The sequence below is a fragment of the Calypte anna genome, chromosome 8 (genome assembly GCF_003957555.1).
Source record: "Calypte anna isolate BGI_N300 chromosome 8, bCalAnn1_v1.p, whole genome shotgun sequence".
In the NCBI taxonomy this organism is placed as follows: Eukaryota; Metazoa; Chordata; class Aves; order Apodiformes; family Trochilidae; genus Calypte; species Calypte anna.
Window position 1 is genome coordinate 15,855,833 of NC_044254.1, and position 19,103 is coordinate 15,874,935.

The window sequence follows — 19,103 nt, forward strand, 5'->3', positions numbered from 1 at the left end:
TTTGTTACTTAGATGAATATTGCATGTTTTCACTCAGCAGGCTTTTCTTCTCTGTTAGAAGTGCTCTTACAAAAATTCTAAAGGAGACTTAAGAAGATAAACTGATCTGAATGACTCTGAAGGAAAACAACATAGTCAAAATAATGCCTCACATAAAACTATCACTGAATGGATAATCTTTCAAGGGATTATAAATAATAATTTTATTTCCAAGGCATTAGGGCTTTATCATGGACATTTTTAGATCTCCACTACCTACTTATTGTGTATGACCCCTCAGTTAACTTCTTTAGCTAGGAAACAGTTCTTTGTGTGTGAACTAACACATTCTCTCTCCAAATGTGTTGGCATTATTAATGACATCAGCAGACAAGAATTAAAACAGGAAATCTTATGCATGGTTCATGCTATATAAATCATAGAATGTAAATGGTAAGCTATCAGAAGGAACTTCCTTGATTATTTGGGAAGAACAGAGAGATCTATTTTTAAAATTGAAAAGGGAAAAACAAAAAAAACTCAAAGAAAATGCAAGATGTACTTGATAGTCTCTCCTTATCCTCTCTGTAACTAGCCTGTTGCTTTTGGCTGCAGAGATCCAGTTCACAGACCATTTTCCATTTCCTTTGTTTTCATTACAAGAACAAGCTGGTTAAAGAAACTCCTCTTGGTAATTCTAAACTAAGACTTCAGCATCACCCCTTAGGAATTTAAACCTTTACCACCATTCCTTACTTTGTCTCCTCAGTGCCTTCCTCAATCAAACCCAGTAAAAAGCCCTTTTAGAAAAGGCAGGTGTAAGATGTGCAACTACTCAGATCTTTGAGAAAATTCTTCTAGTTGTCCCCTGCCAACTCACAAATTTACCTCAGTCACTTAAGGCAGTTAAGCAAAACCAATTGTGTCAATCAAGCTTACTGCATCTTCTTCAATCAGATTACACATGACATTTTTCTTCTTTTCCTCTTACCATAATAAAAGGATGAAGACTACATTTCTGCAAAGAGAATCCCTGGTCAGCATTCTGGTACTGCAGTCTGAGAGGTCACTGAAGCTCATTTCAGCCATGTCCAACAATTAACTAAACCAGAAGTAGCTGTGATGTTTTTCACTTCACACATAACAGAACTGGTGCAAAAACCCCACTTTAAACTAGTTACTTTAAACCTTTTGGTCCAAGTACATAAAATAAGCAGTATTTACAGCACTTTACTTCTTTTGTAAATGCAATGCTTTAAAACACATTATAAAGCACCTTAGTAAAAATATTCTACAGGTAAAAGTATCAAAGTAGTAGGAAAACCCTAACCATACCACAGCTCACTAATGGAGTCATAATATGGATTCACCAATACCTCAGTTTACAATTATTACGAAGAATCCATGGAAAAACTTAATACTTATTTTACCATTTTTATACCACTGTGTAAGGATCAACTAGAAATGCAGACAATTATCTACTTCCTTTGTAGTTTTCCCAATCTCAGTCAGTGGTGGTGGGGATAAAAACAAAACTCCCACTGCTCTGATTCTTTAACTTTTTACAAAATTAATGTGGAAATGATGTTTTAACACTAATGATTAGTTGTATTTTTTTAATAAAATCACATATATAAATATGGGCAATTCCAGCAGCAGCAGCATTTCTTAGCAGAACATGATTAACCATCCCAATTAATATCATGTGACATGATTCACAAAAACAAAGCACAGATGTCAACCAGTTATTAACACTACTCATATTGCATACAAGCAAAATCTCCATGTTGAAAGCTGTGAAAAATTATTTCCTCTTCACAGAAGTAAAATTGAAAATAAATTCCTCTGAAAATTAAAGAGAGCATCAACAGAAGCATTTTTTGTTTGTTTATATTTCCAACTAGAACTGCTGTGTACTAATTGCTCTGAATTAAAGTGTAGGTTTCTTCAGGTAAAGGATATTAACTCCCACTGAAAATATTAATTAGATAAAAGGAATGAAGCCTTTGTTTCTGGATTACCATCATAGTCAGCCAGTATCCAATGCCTTGGAGGTGATCCACAGCCCACTTTTCTCAGATCTATAAAGAAATGTCTTGGAGGTCTACAAGTAATTTAGTTTCCATGGCTGAGGACTAAAATGATGATGTGATCAAAGATTTAGGTCCATAAATCTAACAGTATAGTGTTCTTAGTTTGATTTAGGGTAAATCTTTTCATACAAAAAGTTTTGGGCCAGAATATACAATTCTCCATCTTTTTCCCGGACTGCATGTGCTCTGACAAACTGAAACTGCTCCAGTGTAAATTCATAGAACTCATTCTCCATTTTCCAGATTTCAGATTGTTGTAGCTTGGCAATAGTTTCTTTTGTGGGAAGTTTTTTCTCAGTTGTTTTCCTAAGATGAGACTTCTTTCCTAAATGCAAAATGAAAGCAATAACTTCACTTAAAAGTTAATGTGATCAAACAATGTTTACTGTCCCTTTTATTTACAGAGTTTTATATTTTCAGCATGTTGATAAACTGTACTGGAAGTGACAGATTTTAATCTGGAATTTATTAACACAACACGTGAGGAGGTTGGAAAATGGCAGTCTCTCTCACTAAATCTTAATAAATTTTGCAGCAGTTCTTTCAGTTCTTTAATAAACCCAGGGAATGAACACTTCATTTAAGGAACAAGATTACTTCACATAATGTACTTGAAGCAAGATTGGTCTTTCAGAATTAATTATTTATATGTTAATCTGGTATCAAATGTTAAGAAACTTAAAAACTGCAGAGCAAGAGACTTCTTTATGAGAGAAAGATGACCAGAATGACAGCATTTTTCCTATGAAGTGCTGTCTGTTGCTTTGTAAGAAACTTTAATACCACACATCTAGGTTCTATACATCAGAGCCTTTTCTCCTTCTGTTAAGATGGATCTTTTCTTCAGAAGTTGCATGGTGAGCTCTTAGAAACTGAGCTACCAGCTGCATAACAAACACCTTGTTACATCCCCAGGAAAACAAACATACGCCTTTCTGCACAGCCAACCAGGTTGCATTAAGCAGAGTTATTTTAAGCAAGGTTTCTGAGGAAATGAAAATCTGCTACTAGCAGCCATTTTTCAAAACTGAAGCTCCTGCAAGACATTTCAAAAATGCTCTGATAAACACTTGCCACAAACTTTTAAGTGTTGTATACCTACACAGCTGCCTTATGGCAACCTTGCATATTTACAATTTGTGTACAATTTGCTCTCAAAAACTTTTGGTGATTGTTTTTTAGAGTGTCTGTCTGTAGGAACATCAGCCAACTGGGAGGCAAACGTGGCAGAGAATCAAAACTATTCATCAAGGTCTAAAGAGTGCACATTAAAAAAGGTGATAGGAAGATGAAAAATCCATGGAAATCAACCATTTAAATACCTGTCCGGTACAAGTCTGTGGCACCACTGAAGAACCGGGGCAAAGCTGCCTCCAGTAACATGATAAAGTCTTCAAGCTCTTCAGTAACTCCCACTAGGAAGTATTCATTAATCAGATTGTACTTGGCTTGTTCCAAAGCCCATCTGCTTCCCACATTCCTAAAATGACAGAGAACAATTATAGCAAGTTCCGATGTCAGCCAACAATCCTTGGTCCCTAGATGGAGATTATTTCATAACAGGACATTTATATTGGAAAGGCAAGATTCATTTTAAGTTACAAACATTCCTAACTTCATTTCCCTTTCCAGTTTCTCTCATCTGCATTCTTATCTAAAAATTTGATTCCTCTTGTTATGTTGACTAATAACTAGCCCAGAACAACAAAAAAATGCATGTGCATACATGGTTATTGTCTCTACTAATGCAATTTTTGGAGGATTTACATTTCCCCAATGTTGATATTACAGTTTCACTTTCATAGGAGATACCAGAATTGGTTCTGTGAGGAACTGACCTTTGCTTTTGCATCCTAGAACCATAATTTCAAAGGAGAAAGTAATTGCACTTAATCTGAGGACTTCCCTAATGAATGACAGACAAAAATTAACCTGCCATTCTTCCTCCTTTTTAGAGCTCTAGACAGGATGACAGGACAGGTTCACAGGCCTTTTTTTCTCTACTTGTCCACCTAGCCCAGGTATAGATAGGTCTGGCCAACAGACACTGAAAGTGGAGCTCCCAAGTGGCCATTTACTTTGATAAATAATTGCCCTTTATTTCACTCATAATCCTTCAAATCATCTCCATACTTTTCCTTTATTTCATTAAATTTTGCTAAAGAGTTTTTTTTGAGTCTGTGTCATTGTTATAAAACATCCTGCACTGACAGATGGACACGATTTGCTTTTGTTTCACTTTCTACCAAGTAGCATCAACTACTGGATGTCTGGTAAAGGTTTAAGAAGATAAATTTATCCTGATTTCAATTATTTTATTCTCTCAGAAAGTCTAGGAGCTCTAACAAAAGATCTCAATTCAGAAAGATGGATATTGTAACTGACATAAGAGAAAAATGTCCAAATGTACAAAAATTGTTTTTAAAATTGAAAACATCTGTTTTCTCACAGCACTGCTGATACAGTATCCTAACACATTGTCTGTTTAAACAACTGGAAGACTTTTTCACTTGAATCCTTCTATAAAAGAAAGTTCATTACTAGAGTACCTGCTGCTTTACTTTGTCCAGTCCCTCACACTTTCCCCAACTGTGCTGTATATTCAGATTTTTGAGCTTAGGTTTCAGCACTGATATACCTGACTAACAAGTTAAGCTGCATTTATCTCCCTACCAGCATTCGGAGCTGTGGCCACAGAAGAATGGAATTTGAAGCCAAAGTTTCTCTGGAGTACAGTCTGAACCTCCAGCTGCCACACATTCATCAAAGGTCTGGAACAAAGACAAAATTGAGCCAAGCTTTAAAATCTAGTATATGTAACAAACATCTCAGTCTGGTTAGTTGCCAGATGTAGAGGGGAGAGAAAACTACAAGGTATGATGTGAAAGGAAAAAAAAAAGTTTTTCCAAGTGTTGCTTTCACAGTGTTATTAGGAAGACTGAAGTACCTCAATTAAGATAGTTCTAATAATAAAAGATGGCCCAGGAACTAACACACTGATCTTAATTGATACATTTGATTTATCTTTGATATAACCTTGATAAAGAGCTTATGTACCAAAACAAGCAAACCCAGTCTATAGTTGTTGGTATCATTATTTCTCCCTTACAGAAAAAGTCACTAAATATAAAGTGTCAAATGCCATCAAGATTTGTGCAATAGTGGAACAGCTGGGCCTTTATACTATAGAACATTGTGCATTTTACCTTTTAGATTAAAAAATGTTCTATTACATTTTAAATAATATGGCAAATATCTGCCATTTCAGAGGCTAATCCTGGTTTTGGCAATCAGAAGTGAAAGCAAGTAGTTCTTTGTGTAACAGAATATTCTGTACCTCTCAGTGTAGGGACAGGCAGCTGTAGCAATACAGAGTTCCAAATGCAGTAACACAGCTACAATAAGAACTCCATTAGCATTGGAAAGAATTTGTAAATATTTTACTAAGTCACCATAAAGTATTTGTTATACTTCTAATCAAGATATAAGCCCTGTATCTAGAAATAGATACCACAAAGACAACCTCTTTTAGATCATTTTTTTCCACGTAATTACAAGCTTCTGTTCAAAACAATTTAAACATGTATTTGCCTAATTAGTGTTAGACTGATGTCTTTTGCTCCTACTTTAAGGTCAAATTCCTGATATAATCTGAAAAACTTACTGATACAAGGCCAAGTCAGGGATTCACCTGTGGTGTCTTGGTCTCCATCGTACTGAGTTTGGATGAGCCCATTTGTGTTACACAACAAGACACTGGCATGCTCCCTCCCTCTCCCATAGTTCTCTAGAGAAATTCTGTACTGATATAATGAGTACTTTGTAACAACAACATTACCTAAGATCTAAATTGTGTAAATGTACCTCCTAACTTATGAATGTATAATACTAAATATGAACTGGCATTGGTCAAAAGAAAACTTTCTTTGCATATACCTGCAGGTTACTTTATAGCTATTACGCAAAACCAAACAATTTTCTGAGATGAAATAGGACAAACTTCCATCATCACATCCTCTTATATACTTGACTAAACCATCCAGAGATTTTATCACAAGAACCACTTGTCTTTACAGACTCTGGTCTTGGAGCCAAGCTAATCAGAAATGTGGAAATTCTGGGATATAGAAAGAAAATTAATGAAGAACTCTTCCATATAAGTGCTGTAATATGAACTGGGAGGGGGCTGTGGGTGTGAAGTATGATGAGATTCCTTTCCACTTAATAAAGGCACAATTGACTTCCATTAAAAAGAGAATATTTTTGACCTTCCCCTACTTTACATTCAAAGAGCTCTTAATGAATCTACTGTAAAGCAGATTAGAACATACATCAGTGTTATAGACACTGATTGTGTCAATTCATTTTTGAGTTTACTGAAATTTCTGTCTAATGTATGTAAACCTGACACCATCTCTATTGGCACAATTTTCTTGGAGACACTATGGAAAAATAGTATTACCAGATTTTAATGAAAGAAACCTTAAGACTTGGCATAGAAAGTCAATTTTGCTTCAAATGAACAAGAGATGCACATAGGACAAATTATATTTGCACGGCAACAACTCAGTCTTGACCTAAATAAAGTGGTATGATAGTGACAAAAAGAAGAAAAAAAAAGCATGCTTAATAGAATAACATAACATAATAATGCAATGCATTATTAACATTACAAATGGCAATGTATTATAACTTCTTCCAGCAAAAGAGAGCTCACAGTGATGTCTATGAAACAGTAGCATTAGGGATTTTGGCTTAGTGCTTCCCAGAGATGACCTAACAACACTGTTCAGATTAACTCTATGCCAATGCTGTTAAATTTCAGTCTTTTCATTAGTTATTAAGTCCTATAAAGAGCTTGGACTCGGTAGCATGCTCAGCTTTCCAATTCACTTATCTCCGCAAGGAAGGAATTTCACTGTCCAAATCATGCTCCTTATTAATTGCAACACAGAAGGTTACAAAATAGGAGATACTCTCTCTCTTTTTAAAAACAGTCTGTATGATACCACATCATCAAATCATCTCTGTACCACTTCTATGAAGATACATTTTTTTAAGCTAAATTTCTATTTGTTCTGCTTGAGGTTTCCCTCTAATTATGCTGCAGGATGTCTGGACACACTGAAATGCAGAAGCAGAAGATGGCGCCAAAACCTAAATAACAGAGTAGCAGCTATTAGCTGGAAAGAAAAGAGGAACGGCCTATTCCCAATGTTAAAACTCATTATTTATAAGGGGTTGTGTCCTGGTTTGAGCACACAAAATGATTAATCACATTTGTTAGTTGCTATGGTGTTTTTAGACAATGCTGTACTCACTGTCTCTTGGTATTCACAGTGTTACACTAAATCATCAACATTACAGGAAAATTTCATCAGCTTAAGAAAGTATTGCCACACAAATCTTGTTTGGCTCTGTAAAGTACAAAACCTCCTTGCATTTTATAAAAGCTTCCACACTGTTGTAACCTTAGTTTTATAAAATACATTCATATACTAAACATCCTACTTTTTTTTCCCAGTTTAAGAAAGTCCAAAGCAACATTCTCCTACAAATGTCTTAACTGAAAACCATGACAGTGAATGTATCAATTCTTTCTGGAATAAACATATTATGAAGAATAAATAATGTTGCCATTCTGAAATTGCACTGGTAGCCAAGGTTTGAATACGCTAACCTGAGCTACTCCTAGAACTACCTGAGACAGAGGAAGCATAGATGTGTATGTATGATGCATACACCACAGTTTCAAGTAGAATCTTTAAACAATTCCATTGCATTATTTACATATTAAAGAAAGTGTTACTAATCAAAGCATCAGCACTTCTACACAGCTTTTGGTGAAAAATACATTTCATTCAAGAAGAGATGTAGATTTCTTACGCAGGAGGATAAGCTTAACTTGGTACTTACAAATCACAGAATTGTAGAGTCATCATGTTCATAAAGGACCTTCAAGATCATCAAGTCCAAGTTAGTCTTACACACCTTGACCACCAAATCACCTCCTGAAACACCATATCTACCTATTTTTTGAACATCCCCAGGGATGGCTATTCCATCACCTCCCTGAACAAACTATTCCAATGCTTCACCACTCTTATGGTGAAGAAATTTTTCCTAATACCCAATCTGAACCTCCCCTCGTGCCACATGAGCCCATTTCCTCTTGTCCTATCACTACTCACTAAGAAGAAAAGGCCAACATCCACCTCAATAGAACCTCCTTTCAGGTATCTGAAAGAGAGCAATAAGGTCTCCCCTCAGTCTCCTCCAGGATGAACTGGAGCCCCAACTCCCTCAGCCTCTCCTTGTAAGACCTGTTCTCCAGAGCCCTTATCAGCCTGCCCGCCCTTCTCTGCACCCTCTCCAGCACACCAATGTTCTTCCTATACTGCAGCACTCAAAACTGCACACAGCACTCAAGATGCAGCCCCACCTAAATCTAAATACCTGAAAAAAAATTTATTTAATTTTTTAACAAATTGCAATGTTGAGTGAAATTTATAATGGTACAAAGAACGTTACATTCTCATCCAGTACAGACACGAATGGGGGAATATAACTTCCAAAGCCACCATGATCACAAGGCTGATACAAAAGCTATTCAAGCTTTTATTAGGACATTTCCATAGTAACTTTAGTAAGGACAACACGTGGTAGAGTGTACTTTACCTTTTTATCTCCTTGTTTTCGCCGCCGTAGCCCTGGTCTGTAATCATCTCCAAAGCGCAGAAAGTAATAATAAGAAACCAGTCGTTCTATAGGATCTCTTATGACATTTATGTAAATTGGTTTCTTTTTAACACCAAATCTATAGTAAGAGAGGAAAAAAGGTCTCTTAAAGGCCAAATCAAAGCTTCTCATCAAATATATAAAATAAAAGCCTGTCTCTACTGATACAGATGAAATCTATATAAAGAGAAGATGGTGGTGATAAGTTTAACAATCATTCCCTTCCATCCTCATATCCAGTGTTGTACGTGAATGTGATAGTTCAATTTCAGTTTTCCTAGGATTGTGATTTATTTTTTAACTAAATGAATTATTCTTACCCAATAGAAACTAAAAATGTTTATACAACCATTCTGATTCTAAAAATACCTTAGTTTAGCAGCCACATAGGCTCTTATGGTAAGTACAAGGAAGTTTGTTACTGAGTTCTGGTTCTTCTGAGCTGTGTGCTATGCAACACAGCAAGTGGTTTTCCTGTCAGGTCTTAAGTTCTCAGAGACATGAACTCTAACACAAGGAAGACAGAGCTCTGAGACCATCCATTACCTGGGTTGAATCCAAATAGCTATGTTTATCAGACAGGTGCCTATGATTCAACTGTGACCATATTAACTATCTATAGATTTATCTTTTCTTATATATTAACCTTAAGAAAAATTTGATTTACTGTAATACAAACAGGAAGCTTGATGAAATGAGGTGGAAAGCTCATGGCACACACAAGAAAGATTTAAATCACCAAACCTGTTTTGTGCAGATTTCAACTATCTATATTCAAGACAGCTTTTACAATACACTTCTGAGTTATTTTCATTTCCATTTGAGATGTTACTGTGGCAAATAAATATGGTATACAGACATTCAAGAATTGGTATCACAATGTATATTCCAAGTGTTGTCAAGTGCCCTGAAGCAAAACTAGGAGGAGATGGAAAAAAATTATCTTCTGCTCCCGTGCAAAGTGGGAAAGTGTTCTGCATTGAGAGAAGGCCATGAAAGCCTCCTAGCTTGGCTGGAACACAGGCTGGTTGTAGTTTTAAGATACAGTAGCATTAAAGAGGGACTCTGTAAACTATAACACCAGATACTGCTCATATAAGGAATCAAATTGAAAAACTGAAGAACAGAAACATAGAACAGGCAGCAGAAAAGAGGAAGCTAAAAGCACAATTTATAGGTATCACTTTGGCAAATGACCAGCACTACAGATACAGAAATTATTGGCTACAGAAAGACAAATTGATTCTTCAGATGTTGCCAGCAGAGTAATGAATCAATGAATCAGAATGCAGGAGTTAAGAGGTGGCATTGATGACATCTGCTGCACATGTGCCAGATCTTACTCCCTAAAGCCCACAAAATAGGAGTGTATGAATGCTTCAACTGTTTTGATGCAAAGTCCAGGCACCAAACTGCACCCTCTTTCGGGTCCACTGAAATGTCTGAGATAGGCATATCCCCTCCTACAGAGTCTACTGCAAGTGCTACAGAAGGTTGTAACACAAAGCCCTTTGAAAGGGCTACTGGATTGTACATTCATACTGATTTGCACATGACCTTGCAAAACTAGTTTGAGCTACAGTAACATGAACTACTTACTACTGTAACTTTATTAATAATTATAATGATTTGGCAATTGCATAGTTAAATAATTTGTTTCCAACCCTTTAGTAGAAAAAACTGGGGATAATGTTGGACTTAAAAACTAAAAAACAAACATGGGAAAAAATTGGAACTTTTACTACTGCAATTTCTACATGGATGGATTATGATAAACTGTCCTCAACACTGTCAGTCATCCACTGAATCCAGTACTTTAAGCTTCAGTGAAATTCAAGAGGTACTTCTGGGAGGCAGTGGACCTAGGTCTGGTATCTGTGTTTAAGAAAGCATAGACTTTGCTGAAATATTTTACACTTCTCAACTACAAGAATGTTCACTACAAGAACGTACCTCACAGCCTTAAAAGTGTGGGTCTTGCCAAGCACAACCAGAGTATTCAAGATAGTGTTTTAATAATGAAAACCCAAAGTATGAGAAAGCAAGCTGTTGTGGGAAAAAAATAAACCATTTAGGTGAAAGGAAAACAAACAGAAACACAAGGATAACACAGACCTGAAGGGAAGATGCAGATGAAAAATATATGAAATTCCTTAGGTGATTTCTAGATGTAAAATACTTATTTTTCTATTAAATTCCAGTAGCTTAAACTGTTTTCAGATTTATGAAGTGAGTAATGTATAAAATAACATTCACCTTTGCTGTTCCAGAAAGTTGTTATTCAGACTAAGGTTTTATTGATACTGCAACATTTTAACTTTAAAAAGTCAGAAAAGAAGCTAATGAAATTTGAAATATTTTCTTTTCTTGATTGATTTGCAACTAAAACTTCTTGGCTGTTACTTTTTGTAAACTCAAGCTTTTACTTTGTGCTGTTGGTAATTTCCAGCTACAAGGGTAGCTTTTAGGGTCTTCTGTTACATATACAGTACTGGGAAGGTATGAAGCTTGCAGTTTCCCTTCTCATTTCTTTAATTAAAAGCTACAATTAAGGATCTGTGTACATAACAGAATGAATAGTTAAAAGCAATTACTAAACAGAACAAATTCTTACATACAAAAAACATAATTTCATTAAATAAATGTTTAAATATAGAGAAACAGAACATAGTACTGAGGACAGACCAGCAGCAAGAGGCAAAAGTAGCAGTTATTATTATCTGTGCAGTCAAATGTGCTGAGATCTGAAAAATCCACTTTCAATTTTAATCCATTTTCCACATCCTGCAAGTGCAAGACGAAGCCCAGCAGCCTACTGAGCATCCTAGGCAACACTGACTTGCCAGCTGAAGAGGATTCACAAGACTGAGCTAGTGAGGATCACTGCTTTAGATCCAGAAGCAAAATAAGACAAGAAAAGAAAGTCATGGAAGCAGGAATACAGAAATGCTCCTGAACCTCTGAAGTCACTGGGAGGATTTTTACCTCTTTTTCTTTAAATTTTATTTTAGAAGTAGCAGGATTTAACAGCGTAAGAATAACTTCTGTGCTCTTGAGAGCAAATAAAATACCTGCAGGCTAGAAAACTGCTTTAAAATATAACTTTTTAATATTTTGATAAAGTGTCATGAAATACTCTGATAGAGAGTTACGTAGCTTAAGAAGCAGGCTGTATTACTTGTTATATGAAATATATTTGAGAAGGGTATCTTAAAACTCTCCAGAATGGAAAGCCAACGCTAAGACAGACCTGCCAGTGTTTCAGAGAAAAGCCAGGATTTTCAGTATAGAAGTGTGTAATTCAGACAAGGAATACTAAACATAGCATATAAATAGTTTTGAAACAAGTCTCAGTTACATTTTGTCATGAAATGCACATGAAAAAGCTGTAAAAATCAAAACCAAATACTGCTCATCGTAGGAGTGGGTGAATTTTTCAAAACCACAGTTGTGAAGCTTTCCTCACAAGAGGGCACCAATAGCCCAGCTGCAGCCAAACAACTGAAAATACTGCACTACTTGAGATAAATCCAAGGATAACATACTTGGCAAAGTCCACGTAAGATACATGTCCATGGTAAAACCCTGGTTTCATTTCCTTCCAGGAAGTCACATTCTTCACAAATCGAACCTGTAGAATTAAGACAGCAAAAAGGGTTTCTGTACAGCTGGAACACACAACACGTCCCCACACATGGTGTTTTCTGTTTTTTAAGTAAACTCTAATAATGTATTAGGAAGAAAGTATTTTGAACATTACTGAAGAATTTGTGCCAGCCAAAACTGACACTATCCAAGCGTACAGATGCCTGATTTCAGTGAGTCACAATTTAATGATCAGAAATTAACAAAAGCAGAATGCAGCGATTGGAAAGCCGATACAAGAAAAATCACCACAAAAACATTAGCAAGACAAGCTTGAATTTTTGTCAGTCCATTTTATTTGTAATTTGAAAAGAACACAGAATTCCTTCGGCTACCTGTAGCAATTTAAGTACCCCTTTGATTGAATTGTCTGATGTACATTTAGGCCCTGAAACAAAAGTGTACCAGGTTTACAAACATGTTCTCAGGCCTGTTTTACTGGGACATAATAAACCAATCTGATGGTTCATTTGCTCTCCCATCTCAAAATGCATGCATGAGTCACCAAGAATCTTATAAATGTGTAGATACAGTATAAATTAGAGCTATTGTTTACTATTTTGAACAGTTACCCTAAGCCTAACATTTCAGTGAAACCTCCATGTTAAAGCATGAAATAGTCCACAAGGGATGATAAAGTTTGCAGTTATCAGCAAACTTCACAAAAATAGGAATAGTTTTACATTTCAAAGATAAAGACAAAGTAGGATACATGCCCCAAACCATAAAAATATGATCAAGTTAAGTGGGACAGGCAAATCCTGATATAGCTTGGCTTTATTAGATGAACAGAATATTTTAACATCAAAACATTTAACTCTGAACTGTATTTCAAAACCAGTGAATTGGGTAATAAAGAAAAGTTGATAAATTAGTACTGCCTGAGTCTTCCAACAATGATATGCCATTTCTGAAACTGAAAATTAGAAGACAGCTTTTTCTGCAAATCTACAATATATTTTTTGTTATACAGTGACACAAACAACCATGAAGACACTGAGGTTGGCAAGAGAGTCAAAAAAAAAAATTTTTGAGAGCTCAAGACAACATACTAACATTCTGTGAGGTCTAATGGATTGAGAGTGTCCTGAAACATGATACTTATTATTTATTATAACCAACCAACCATGGATTTTAAGAGCCAAGACTGGCCTTCTGCTGTTTCTTAAACTTTGCAAAACTCATAGGGCAGCATTTTAAGAGGTTGATAACCCTTACTGATTTCTTCCAACACTGGCTCTCAAACTCTCAGGTTAAAGAAACAGATACTAATTTTTAGTAGCAGGCAGCATTAATTTTTTTGTGTACAGTTTCATGTTCTGTGGCATGTCACAATGTGAACTGTATCTTGCACATGAAAACTGTGGCAAATCTATCTGAAAAGCACTGCACAGCATTTTACAATGGTGTTTCATAAACTGCATTGCCTTTCTGTCTGGTTTTGTCCACGGCACAAACTGGTAATCCATTTTATGAGACTATGAATCCAGCTGAACTACCTTTTTACCACTGCTGAAATAAACCCCACTTTCATTGACTGTACTTTTCAAAGTTTAATGACAAGATATTTTCATTGGAGAGCCTCAGCTATTAATATTTCTATGACTGGGAAAGACATTTCCTAAATGCTAAGTATATATTATCCTCCCTTCCCTCACTCCTAAGCCTCAGCTGGTTGAAACAACTTCACAAGTTAAACAATTATGCTACCTATTGGGTGTGTGTGAATATTCACGTGCAGCATGAATATTAAGACCTACATTTCACTTATGTTTCCATGAACAAGCTTTCTGAAATCTTCCACCAGCTAGATTTCAGTTTCTAATAGACTAGGAGTAGACACAGGGAAATGTTAAGTGCCAAATCCCAAGGGTCAGACTGTCATGCCACCATTTGGCAACTTAGATATTCCAGTAGTAGTTAAAAAAAATCCTGTACTGTCTTTGTCTTACAATGTTGTTGTCTGCTAAGGAAATAATTTTTATGAACATTGGATGTTAGCCTTTTATTAACTTTAACACTAGGCCAGCTGAGAGAAGGCTAGGAAGGTTTTATGAGATGGCTGTGACATTTACATCTGGCTTAAGATCAACCAGCAATACTCTATGCCTCTGAGAATTTAAGGTTTTAACACTGATATCTGGCCTGCAGGCAGGAGATTCCCACACACACACACAAACAGTTTGCAGCATTTAAAAAATCAGAATTGTTCCAGGTCACAGACAGCCTAATGAGTTTGAACTCACACATTATAAAGCAGAGATGAATATTGCTTGCTGCTTTATACTGTTAAATATGTTCAATTTTACCTTTCTTTTCAGGGATTAGCAGATACTGGAGCTTACAAGAGACTGAGCAAGCTACTTCACCTGAACCCAGTTGAATAAAATTTGAGCTTACTTTAAGCGTTCAGATAGACATGGATGGAGTTTCTGTGAAGTTCTTTTACGGTGTTTTTATATAATCAGCTACAAAGTTGCTTCACAGCCTTTAGTAAGAAAAATCATCTGAGATTCACTCAATTAGAAAGCCAGACCAAATGTGCTCTGGGGGCTAAGATGCCCGAAAGGTAAGTTAAATACATTAAATTTCTAGAATTATAAGAATTTGTAAGAATTTAAAACAAGTCAGTGCCAAAAGGAAAAAAGAAACCCAAACAAACCAAAGCAAGCAAACAAAGACCAACACCGAACAAAAAGAAAAGAGAGAAAAACCCTCAAGTAAAAACAAAAAACGCACACTCAAAAAATTCAACCGACCAACAACAACAACAAAAAACACAAACAAAAACCCAGAGCAGCACACCTGATCTGAGCAAAAGCCCTGGGAAATCTGTGTGCAAACCAAAGTGATGTTGTAAGCTGTCATCTCTGTCAACTGCTTCTATAAATCCTGCTTTGCTACAGTCTGAATGCACACAGAAACATCCACACACAGCAAAAGCTGGTTTGGTCCTTTTGCTGTGGCCTGGTATCATATGGACTCTTGGCTATCAAAAAAGCTCAAGCTTTTCAGGTCATTATATCCTAACTTTGTTTGTCAATTGCAGAATAACCAACCTAGAACTACAAATAACTGGGGTGGTGAGTATCACAAGCCCATCCTGGTGAGGACACATGAGGATTTTCCATTAGACCTACAAAAAAAGAGCTCTGAAGTAAGACTGGATAACAACACAGTGTACCCAAGTAAGGGAAATCTCAGATTCAGGTTTAAAGACCAAGCATGATGGGATGACTGAATCAGAATTCCTCTGCAGAAAGGCACTGCTTGCTCGCCTGGCTATCCAAATTGTCACACAAGACAATAACTTAGAGTTACCAGGGCAGGGACACTGGGAACAGGCTAGCAGCACACCTTTGGCTTCATGTCATAAGAAACCACAAGCAAGCTCATAGAAAGGGCAGCCAAGAAGTAATTTTGTGAGATGGTGAAAAGACAGGAGTTCACCAGTTCAGCCATGGTACAGCCAGGATACCCACCTTGCACAAAAAGTTCTCACTACAAAAGAAAAGCATTGGCACGTGTACAGCAATGGACACTGGTACTCACGAGGCCATCTAAGTGTGAGATAAAAATTCTTAAAAGTTCAGGAGCATGACTTCCACTTCTAACAGAGCTAATGCAACCTTTACTTGCTCAGCTTCTGACAGACACTGAAACCTCCACCAGCAGAGAAAATAAGTACTACTAAAACCAGCTAAGTGTGCTGCTCTGAGAGGCCACTGTTCTCAAATACATTTGGAAGCAAGAATATTTATTCTCAGGTTGCTCTTACGAGAAAAATGGACAGAGAAACTGTGGGAGAAAAAAGAACAAGGAACAGTAAACTGCAAGCTGGGGGAGTGAAATGCTAGGCAATTATACCATGGCTTTTCTGTGTTCCAACAGCAGTACAGAGACTTGTGCTCACAACCCTTTTTCTATGTGTCATAATATATCAGTTAAAGCATGTTAAAGACAAAACAGTAATTTAATTTTCCATGTTTTATACTACAGTCTCACAATGTAACAAAAAGCCCTAAAGTTTCAGTGGCTGATATGCCATCCAGCTAGATATAACAAAGGCATACTTGTAGGGAAACATCCAAGCAACCAATAAAATCCAACCCAACAACTACTTTGATTTAATTAATGAAAGCAAGTGTTTTTGTTACAGACCACACAGGTCAGAAATGTGAAATGGACAACATGGAACTCAGCTTGCTGCAAAGAAAGGGCCCAACCTGTGAAAAGAGAGAAAGTTTTCAAGATCCTGCTGCGAGAGAAGCCACAAAAGACACTCCCAAAGGATTATCTCAAATCAGATATGGGTTATATTTAGAAAGGATTTTAACTACTGTCCTTTTTTCATATTACATTCAAGAAGTATAGGTTTCACACATGGGCAGAGAACTTAAAATCTGTTACAGAATTAAGAGTAGTTTGGAAAAAATACAGCAGAAATAGTGTGTAACAGAGGGCACACTATTTTACAAATTTATGTGAGGCCCAAAGCAATCTTCACCTTTCTTAGGGAGACTTATTTTAACAAACAGCATCATTGATAAAACCATTTTGTCTCTATGATGTGTTTATATATTTTACTGCTGGTGTACATAGACCTAATGCACTCAACTCTGCTGAAGTAGGTAACATTTAAGTATTTCATGCACATCTGAGTCCATCCGGAACAGTTTGGAAACATTATTTATATGGATGATAACATAGTTAAGTTTCAAGCCTCTGACCTGGGTTTTCTGCATGTGCACTTAAAACTGGCAAAGAAATATTATTTTTAAAAATCTACTCCCTCACCACACCTCAAGAAAGATAGACATTGATCCTTCATTAAATTTTATTAATACTCATCATCTGATGTAGTGATAGCCATGCTCATATCTAGCTGGGATTACACTGATTCTAGTGAGTTTTAAGTGGATACAAAGTGACCCAATCTTTAGAGTGCAAGCTATTTACAATTACTTCTTTCTGTTTCTATCACCTGTGAGATCTGACAAGACTTAATAGAACAGACAGAAGTACAGTCCTGACAGCATGGCAGTGCCTGCACTACTCAGTGAGAACATGATATAAGACTGTATTCTCTGCAGATGGAGATGACAGGCAAATACTATTACACAGCCAAAAAGCCACTATAATACATATAATAAAGTTTTACAGTTATAACAACAAAGGTCCTTTCTGCCCTAGCTGTGTCCCTCTTCAGCTTTGCTTTGTCAGATAAACAGATATTTACCACCTCCAGTAGCCCAGCAAAAATCTAAACCAAATATTTAATAAATAATACTAATTCTCTACATAGAAAATATTAATACATTCTAATTAATTTATAGTGGAAAATGTGATATAAAATCCAATTCCACCGGACCATGTAAGTCTGCAATTGCAGAAAAAGTTTTCTGTACTTTCCCCTTGTTTAAAAAGACATCCCAAATGCAGCAGCTTACCTGATCTTGCAGGGACATAATAGGATTATTTCTGGTTGTATTTATATGTAGAACATGGTATTTGTTCTTTGCACAAAGATCATAGGCAATATTTGTGAAGGATGTGCTGGCAGTCTTAGGTACTCTGTTGTAAATAATCACCACATCATCTTCTTCATCCAATGTCACATCTTGTCGGGGGCCATCTACTGTATGACGCTGCTCTATTTCTCTGACTTCATGTCTTGCAATAGCCCTTTCTGTTAAGGATGATAAATACAAAAATATCACCAATTTTGAAATTCAAACCACAGACTGCAAACAATCTGGAGAAAAGCAGTAACTCAGCAATAAAGCAAACGCTTGCTGTCATATATACTTCTGACACATCTGAAGCAAAACTTAATTTACAAAATGCATGAATGATAAAAGGTGATTTAGTCTGACACAGAACATGAAGACTATACAACAAGATGCTGAGAGAACACATACAGTATTCTGATTCACTAATTTCACTGAAAGCCATTGTCTCTAAAGAAAAATGTCTGTAATGCACTATGCCCAAAACATCTGAAATAATTTCTATAAAACCTCTTTTAAAAATATAATAGAAGGAATGACTCAAGCAATTTGAGAATATGAATTTTCTGAAAACAGCAGAACCACTAACACTAGAGATTTAGTCAATTAACTGTATAGAGACACTGGAATTCAGATGAAACCATTGTTTTGTTATTTCAATTGATATGAGCCCCAAGAGCAAAATGCATTATAATAAATTGATTTTCAAAAATTCAATTAGAGTTATTAATTTCAAGTTTGACAAGAACAGAAGAGGTGCTTCCAAAACAGTTAACACTAAGGGAAAGAGTCATCTCTGAGAACTGAAATATGTCAAGTCAAATACATTGAAAAGAAACACAGAAAAGCAGGCTATGAACAAGATATTTTGGCAAGATGAGTACATTGCAAATAAAACAATTTTCCTTTTATACAACAGGCAACACTCTTGCATAACTGAACTCTGCTTCAAGTGCTAAAATCCTATCTGGAAAATAAAAATCACAGTATTACAGCATTTTCTGTTGTTGCTGCTGAATTACAAATACTTTGGGCTGACTCAGACACAGCTTTGTTCTGTTACAGATAAGAATAAACTTTACTATGATTTATAATAGTAATGTCAAACCATCTTTTCTGATTCATTTATTGTGATATT

General features: G+C 36.0%; 1 protein-coding gene across 1 annotated transcript in view; it reads right to left on the minus strand.

The window, feature by feature from the left end:
- Window positions 1–1,578: 1,578 nt before the first annotated feature.
- The window catches only part of HS2ST1 (heparan sulfate 2-O-sulfotransferase 1), a 72,978-nt gene continuing 55,453 nt past the window's right edge, over window positions 1,579–19,103 (minus strand). The window contains exons 2-7 of the mRNA XM_030455582.1: window positions 17,906–18,144; window positions 12,356–12,441; window positions 8,751–8,889; window positions 4,746–4,843; window positions 3,395–3,552; window positions 1,579–2,397 (exon numbers count right to left, since the gene is read on the minus strand). Coding sequence (XP_030311442.1) covers window positions 2,171–2,397; window positions 3,395–3,552; window positions 4,746–4,843; window positions 8,751–8,889; window positions 12,356–12,441; window positions 17,906–18,144 — 947 coding nt within the window. The 3' untranslated portion in view covers window positions 1,579–2,170. The remainder of the gene's footprint in view (window positions 2,398–3,394; window positions 3,553–4,745; window positions 4,844–8,750; window positions 8,890–12,355; window positions 12,442–17,905; window positions 18,145–19,103) is intronic.